The 8,856-nt window shown below is 41.5% G+C and overlaps 1 protein-coding gene across 1 annotated transcript; it reads right to left on the bottom strand.

Annotated features, from left to right (window-relative positions):
• Positions 1-4,196: 4,196 nt before the first annotated feature.
• Positions 4,197-8,856, bottom strand: atp5f1b (ATP synthase F1 subunit beta). The gene is made up of 10 exons (XM_026923564.3): positions 8,699-8,856; positions 7,807-7,980; positions 6,374-6,548; positions 6,167-6,288; positions 5,689-5,873; positions 5,431-5,589; positions 5,233-5,355; positions 4,917-5,129; positions 4,565-4,766; positions 4,197-4,453 (listed from the first exon to the last, which is right to left on the bottom strand). Exons 1-10 carry the CDS (start codon positions 8,802-8,804, stop codon positions 4,356-4,358), a joined length of 1,557 nt encoding a protein of 518 aa, XP_026779365.1. The 5' UTR covers positions 8,805-8,856; the 3' UTR covers positions 4,197-4,355.

The raw sequence follows: 8,856 nt of genomic DNA on the forward strand, positions 1-8,856 counted from the left end.
TCCCCAAAGAGCTGACAAAGCCTGTATAGTATCTCACTTGTCCAAAGATATCAATCAGTAGAGGGGTACAAAAGAATTTCCAAAACATTAGATGTACATGGAACACCATAAAGGCCATCATCAACAAGTGGAGAAAATGGGGTAGCACAGTGACATCACCAAGAACAGGACGTCCCTCAAGAATTTACAAATGGACAAGAAAAAACTTACTAGGGAGGCTGCCAAGAGACCTATGGCAACATTACTGATTGCTCTCTGCATGTGACAACAATCTCTCGTATTCTTCACATGTCTGGGCTGTGGTGTAGGGTGGCTAGAGGGAAGCCCTTTCTCACAAAAAAACACCCAAGCCCAACTAAATCACCCCAAACCATGTGGCAAAATGTGTTATGGTCTGATGAGACCAATTCCAAAAGATATAATAATTCCATAATTCCAAAAGAAAAAAAAAGAAAAAAAATAAAAAATAAATGCACATCACCAAAAGAACACCATATCCACAGTGAAGCGTGGTGGTGGCAGCATCATGCTTTAGGGCTGCTTTTCTTCAGCAAGAACTGGGGCTTTTATCAAGGTGGAGGGAATCATGAATAGCTATAAATACCAGTCAATTTTTAGTGCAAAACCTTCAGGTGTCTGCTAGTAAGCTGAAGATGAAAAGTAATTTCACCTTTCAGCACAACAATGACCCAAAGCATACGTCCAAATCAACAGAGGAATGGCTTAACCAAAAGAAGATCAATGTTTTTGAATGGCCTAGCCAGAGCGCAGACCTGAATGCAACTAAAAATCTGTGGGGTGACCTGAACCAGGCCATGGCCTTACAATTTGATGGATCTACAATGTTTTTGCAAGAAAGAGTGAGAAAATATTGCTAAGTCAAGATGTGCTACGCTGATTGACTCTTACCCAAAAAGACTGAGTGGTGTAATAAAATCAAAAGGTGCTTCAGCAAAGTATTAGTTTAGGGGTGTGCACACTCATGCAACTAGGTTATTGTACATTTTATTATTTTTCCTTTTTTTCCTAAAAAGTTTCTGATTGTTTTTCACTTTATTTGTATACATTGCAATTGTACATTAATGGTAAAAAAAGAGCATTAGTTTCATTCTTTTACTACACAAAAACCTGCCGTTTTAACAGATGTGTGTAGACTTTTTAAATCCACTGTTTGTGGTAACACTGGCAAACCCAAGCAGGAAAAAGTCCAGTGCAAAGCTGTTGTATAACTCTCCTGCACAACAGGTATTCACAGTAAAACATCTTCAGAGAAAATAAAGACATTAGCTAGACTCTAATAACGTCTAATAACTTCAAATAATATACTCATGTGTATTAATGCACTACAGTTGCTAAATAGCTTACCATATATTATTACATTAGATCTTTGCCTAGTCTGGTTTTAGGGCAACCAAAACATGGGAAAAGAGGGCCTAGCTAATGAAATTATTTGTCCACCCCTGCCTAGAATGCTTGATTATGAGCGTGTAGGAATCACAGTTCTTTTATACATAGTTCCACTATTTCAGAGAACATAACATCTGTCACAAATTAACATCATATTAAACAAAACTGGAAGATTCCTGTAATTGTGATTGACAGCTTTCTTTTGCAAGCTACAGACATCACAGAGTGATTGATATCCTCCCTGATATATTCCACTTTTGGCTCTAAAAGGGTGTTTTGTGGAATTTGAGGTACAAAATAATATGCTTGTGTACATTTCAGAAATCATCATTTGTGCCATTTGCAGTGATATCACCAATAAACACAAGGACCAAGTGATGGGATCTTGATCTAGTATAGGTTCTCTAGATTTCATCTTAGAAGGCTTTTTGTATGTATGTATGTATATATATATATATATATATATATATATATATATATATATATATATATATATATATACAGCACAAGAGCAGAAATATAATCGAACATCGTCTCACCACAGTAATACTGTCCCATAAGCTATGTTTTTGGTTGCATTTAGTTTATTCTTTCAAAAGAGCATGGGCTGAAATCTCCAGCAAGATCAGGTTTCAGTCACAAATGGCCTTGACATGTCGATACGGAAGTTCTTTAAGCCAAAGTGTCTTTATTGCACAATTGCTTAAATGTGTGCACAGCATTTTTAACCCTTATCTAAAAGACAAGGAACATAATTAGGGATCATTAGAATGTAGTTTTACTTGTTTGTCAGATTGTGTAATACTGTTGACAAAAGACTTACGCAGATCTATCATTTTATCACGATTTACTCAATGATTTATCATTTCTATACTCATCAAAACATTCAGTGAACTCGGGTCCTTTTTGTTACCCTGGAAGTGATCACTCCCATCACGACAGAAAAGTTTCATCATAAGTGAAAGGTGATCGGTCAAAATAAATGTATTGATTTGTGTCAAGAATGTGGTGAAGGATGATTTGGCTGATCATATCAATCCCCCCCCCCCCCCCCCCATAGGTTTTGCACCTCTGCACTCTCAAATGTGCATTTGTCTTCATAATGAGGGGTTTATAAATACATCCCTACTATGATATTATAAGACCCAAAGTTTCTCTCCACAATAATACCACAAAAAAGCAGTCTTATCTCTGCAATAAATTGTTTTTTTTAAAAATCACCCAGTATCTAACATCACGGTCTATGGAAGTTGTATTTGAACTGTCTACTGCTGGCATCCTACCAAAATAGTTGTTATATAAACTAACAAGGTTTTGCTATACAGGCAGCAGGAGAGGAACAAGATCAGGTCAACATGCCTACCATAGATTCTCAACACAAGAGCGCCACTTTGAGGACAAACGTAATGTGTTTGCTTATGTATTCACCCCCTTAAACATTTCCACATTTTGTACTGTTAGAACCTGGAGCTGAAATGGAGTTGATCACCATTTGATTTACACAATAGCTTAAGATTTGAAGGTGATTTTTTTTTTTATGTGACAAAAGCAGACATTTGCTAGTTGCATAAGCATTCACCTTCAAGGTCAACACCTGCTACAGCCACATTTGGCTCCAGGTCTTCTGGGATATGTCTATCAGCATTGCATATCTATAATCCTGATGATATTTTTGCCCATTGTTAATGCAAAAGTGCTCACGTTCTGTCTAAAGACTACTGGTGAACAGCAATTTTCCAAGTCTTGCCACAGATTCGCAGATTAATCAATTACTTACGCCATCACGGACATTTGGTGGACGGCTTTAATGATAGATTTAATGGTTCTCCAAAATTTGAAATATTTATAACCAAACTCTAATTGATACTTTTCCAGAACTCTGTCATGGACTTGTATTGCTTCTTAGACCTAGTCTACATGATGTTTATTCAGGTATGTTCTCTGACAAACTCCGAGGCCTTCCAGGAACTTCCTCTGACAAACACTGTTCCGTTCAGGAAAAGGTATATTTATATTGAGATCATGTGACACTAACTGCACACAGGGACTCCATACATCCCCCATCCATCCATTTTCCTTACCGCTCATCCTAGACAGTTTTGCGTGAGAACCTGGAGCCTATCCCAGGGGTCTTGGGGCACAAGGCAGGGGACACCCTGGACAGGGCACCAACCCATCGCAGGGCACAATTACACACACTATGGGCAATTTGGAAAAGCCAATCAGCCTAGGGGAGACTAGGGGAGGAAACCCCTTAAGCACAGAGAGAACATGCAAGCTCTGCACACATAGGGCAGAGGCGGGATTCGAACCTATAGCCCTACAGGTGTGAGGAAACCATGCCCCTAGGTGGATTCCATTAAACTAATTATATGACTTCTGATGGCAAATGCACCACAACTAATTTAGGGGTTTCACAGCAACAGGCATGAATACTTATGCAGTTACAAAAACTGAAATGCTCCCCCCCCCATGGGATTATGTGGCTCATAATGCACCCACTTCAGTATGAGCCACATAATCCCATTTCAGTTCCAGTTTGTAACATGACAAACCATTAAAAAAAAAGGTTTCCAGGGTTGAATTCTTGTACAAGCCACTGCATAACCCTCTATACCAGATGTATTCAAACCTGCCATGAACATGATGGGTATCAATGGTTTAAACCACTATCCAATTGTAATCACATATAAGCAAAGCGTTAGATCTGAAACATCACCATAGACCTATTTAAATTTTCCTTGTCCCCCCCCCCCCCATTTCCAGGTAAGAAAAGAAACTGGACAGTCCACGGTAAGACAGATTTATTTCCATCTTTGTTATTGGAAACATTAAATATAACTTCAGAATGACTGACAATACAGGTACAATTGTTGAATGTGACTTTACAAATCAAGTGCTCCTCTCATTCCACTGCAACTTTTTAAATCCTGCCCAAAACACTTTTTTTACGAATGTTCTTCAGCCAGTTTCTCTGCCTTCTGGACAACCTCCTCGATGGGACCCACCATGTAGAACGCCTGCTCAGGCAATGCATCATACTCTCCTGTTCAAGATAAAAAGTGCTTCAGTAAGATTGCACTAGAGGCCCATTATATTCAATTGGCTCATGTTACCTGTTGAAACAAAATAGAACTGTGGGGGGGTGAATGCAAACCTCCAAGAATGCTCTTGAATCCTTTGATGGTATCCTTAAGGGGCACCAGCTTGCCCAAGTGTCCAGTGAAGACCTCAGCCACCTGGAAGGGCTGGGACAGGAATCTCTGGATCTTACGGGCACGAGCTACAGTCAGCTTATCCTCCTCAGACAACTCATCCATACCCAGGATGGCAATAATATCCTGCAGAGACTTGTAGTCCTGCAAAGATATGCACAATCACTTATGTGAAAGTGACCATTACATTATTAGGATTAAGTTGAAGGAAGTGGATTCAACAGAAAACCACTGAAAACTTCTTAACCAGCAAAGACATTCAAGTGGCCTCGAGTTGTACTACATGCCACATACCTGAAGGATCTTCTGTACACCACGGGCCACTTCATAGTGCTCAGTTCCCACAATGTTGGGGTCCATGATACGGGAGGTGGAATCCAGAGGGTCTACAGCAGGGTAGATACCCAGCTCAGCAATGGCACGGGACAACACAGTGGTGGCATCCAAGTGGGCAAAGGTGGTGGCAGGGGCAGGATCAGTCAAGTCATCAGCAGGCACATAGATGGCCTGAAGAACATCAAGAATAAGTTCAAATCCAATCAAAAGTTATTAAAAACAAAGTAAACAAGAAGTAAAAGGGTAAACAAATCACTTAAATCCAGGTACGAACCTGTACAGATGTGATTGAGCCTTTCTTTGTGGTGGTGATTCTCTCTTGCATGGTACCCATGTCAGTAGCCAGGGTTGGCTGATAACCCACAGCAGAGGGAATACGACCCAGCAAGGCAGACACCTGGAGAAGAACGAGATGTGAATTTGGCTGCCAACATTGCACATTATGAAGAATCAGACATCCATCTTTAATTACCTCTGATCCAGCCTGGGTGAAGCGGAAGATGTTGTCGATGAAAAGCAGCACATCCTGTCCCTCCTGATCACGGAAATATTCAGCAACGGTAAGACCAGTCAGAGCCACACGGGCACGGGCGCCTGGGGGCTCGTTCATCTGTCCGTACACCAGCGCGACCTGGAGGCAGAAAACACATTTGTCTGTCTATTTCTGCTCTAAGGCAGCAGCTGCCCCGAAATAAATTCAAAAAGAAAAGACGGAATAATCCTGAGTTACCTTGGAGGTGGTATCCTTCAGGTTGATGACACCAGACTCAATCATCTCATGGTACAGATCGTTTCCTTCACGGGTCCTTTCCCCCACACCAGCAAACACGGAATAACCACCATGGGCTTTGGCCACATTGTTGATCAGCTCCATAATTAACACAGTCTTTCCTACACCAGCACCACCGAACAGACCTGCACAATGTTGAAAAGGAAAAAAACCCAAAAAAAACCACATTTGTTGATTCAGATTTTAGGTCAAAATTCATAAATCAGAAATCAGTCAAATGCACACAATCTCAGCTTACAAATGTTAAAATCAGCAGTTTATATAAAACATGGAATAAATGGCTTGCTGCTATTTTTTAATAAACTACCAAGCTATAGATCACATCTCTTGACAAACGCCTCCTTGAAGTAACTAGTTGCAGGAAAAACCTGTGAATGCATTGTGGGTGCTAGAAGTTCTGAAGGAGTCTGAATCATACCGATCTTTCCACCCTTGGCGTAGGGGGCCAGAAGGTCGACCACCTTGATTCCTGTGACCAGAATCTCCTGCTCCACACTCATGTCAGTAAACTCTGGGGCCTCAGCATGGATGGCAGCAGTCCTAAAGACAAAACATTTTACCGTCTAGCAACAACACTGGGGCAAAACACCATGAAATGCTATGCTATAAACACATTTGGTCTTACGTTTTTGTGGTGATTGGTCCTCGCTCATCAATGGGCTCGCCAATGACGTTCATGATCCTACCCAGTGTCTCAGGTCCCACAGGGATTCTGATAGGGGCACCAGTATCCAAAACCTTCTGGCCACGCACCAGGCCCTCAGTACCGTCCATAGCGATGGTACGTACAGTGTTCTCCCCTGTTGGGGAAAAAAAAAATGAATAAATAAATAATACACATAACCAAATCTCTAACTTTCTATTTAAAACTGTGTTGAACATTTGCAAACATCATTCCCTATCCAAATCCTGCCATCCCAAGGCACAGAAGATCCCACTCCATCATTATTAACTGAAGTGATTATGACCAATTTGTCTCCTTCACCTAACTATACATAACTAGTACACTGAAATCCTAATGCCACTAAGTACTTACTCCAGTAAATGTTTGCTTTGTTAACAGCATTCTATTGGACAGCGAACTACTTGGGCTGAAGAATGGCATTACATTATTCCCCATGTACATAACAGGGTTCGGGATTTTGCCCACCTGTTGGCAGGGCTTAACTGCAACCACTGGACTCACTAGTGGGTTCAGACTGTCATAACTACATACCCATCTTACTAGAGTCACTGTATGTAGTGAATGCTTTAAGATGAACAGAATATTGGCTTTTAGGGGACTAAAAAAAAAAAAAAAGTCCTTGGTGAAAAGAACAGCTAAAAGTCTTAAATACTTCAAATAACCTCATAATAGAAAACATTCAGTTGTGCAACAACTAAATGTAAGCAATTCATTTTGTGTTGCACGAGTGTAAAATTTATTTGCTTTAAGAACATAACCGTCACTAATCTGGTCAAACAAACCCTTATATTAGAAATAATCTTTAGAGTCTGTATTTGCATAAACCTCATTCACTGCATCTCAGTCACTGGCTACGTTTACATGCACATCAACTTCCGTTTAAGGTCTATATTCAGGTTGCAGCCATATTCCAAATACGATGTTTATATGCGTACAGGCATCAGAATATTCCCGTATACATGGCTGTTGTAAGTATACCGGAGTTGCCATTTCTACATACCTAGCCTACAGCTAAGCATCTGTTAGCACCCACAATTCCTTGTGGATTGAACCTTATGCATACAGCTCCTTTCAATGGATTTTCTGAATAAGGTGTTTACATGCAACAAACTTTCTATTAAAACATGCATATTCCAGGTTGGGAATCGGAATTTGGGGAATCTGAATATTGTCTTAATCTGAATCAGGCAATCTGATTCATATCAGAATATTGATGTGCATGTAAATGTAGCCACTGAGGTTCAACTTTATCCTGAATAATGTGTATCCATATGGTGCTGCACTAATACACGTTATAATCTAATCCTGATAACTCGTCAGTGCAGCCCGATCTCTCAACACTGCTGGTGAAGTGGACTCTCTGGAGCATTTACCCAGGTGCTGAGCCACCTCCAAGACGAGCCTGGTGTCACGACCGGCCACCTCCAGGGCGTTGAGGATCGGCGGCAGACCTTCGTCGAACTGCACGTCCACGACGGCGCCGATGACCGCCACGATACGACCGCTGGCGGCGGCGGCGGCAGCAGCGGGAGCGACATAATCCCTGCCTGGAGAGAGAGAGAGAAAACACAGAGAATCAATGAAAAACATTCACTCATCATGACTTCCTGTATCAGGTATGAAAGTAGACAAGCTAACTTTTCAGTGTTGCTCGAGATGCAAAAGTTAAGACGTTTTCTTTTCGTAAAACTTCTATGACGCGTCTTCAGTCGTGCGTTTTCTGCAGCTCGAGGTCAAAACATTAGCTACAGCAGCTAGCTAGCCTCTGCTGCCGGTTAGCACACTACACAGGAAAGCTAGCTGGCTAGGGGTGGGTGTACTACACTGACGGCAAATAAACACCCATATAAACCTTAAGTTTTAAAAATAATAACGATAAATGAATAAATAAACAAATAAACGCACTGTTCTTTAGTCCATGATGCTACCTTGACACGTTAGCATCTAGTTAGCTACCTTGCTAAGTGAGCTTAGCCTTCATGTCACTTCCACCATGACACATAAAGGTCATTCCGGTTTTAGGGCAATCACCATTACTGCGACTTTCCAGTTAGTTTCGTGATAAGAAGACGCGTCATTCTCGCCAAATTAAACCTGCACACACTGGTGAATATTAAACGAAATCTAACAGAAGACGGCAGGGAGTGAAAGTCTGCGGCCTGCCCGCATGCTGCCGGCCTCGTCATGGCGGCGTCACTGATTTCAGAAAAACTGTAAAGTAGCACAAAAGTCTCAAAACAGAAATCAAATGGGTGCGTAGCTTACGAGAAAACAGCGCCGCTGGAGCTCCGGTGAAAGCCTTCAGGGGGGTAACCCCGGGCTTGAGAGCCTGCAAAGCCCCCGTGCAGCAGCGTCCCACAGCTCCCAACATCTTCAAAATGGCTGAAGGTGGAACGGGACGGCGGCTCGGCGCGGCTTATATA

The sequence above is a fragment of the Pangasianodon hypophthalmus genome, chromosome 11 (assembly GCF_027358585.1).
Source record: "Pangasianodon hypophthalmus isolate fPanHyp1 chromosome 11, fPanHyp1.pri, whole genome shotgun sequence".
In the NCBI taxonomy this organism is placed as follows: domain Eukaryota; kingdom Metazoa; phylum Chordata; class Actinopteri; order Siluriformes; family Pangasiidae; genus Pangasianodon; species Pangasianodon hypophthalmus.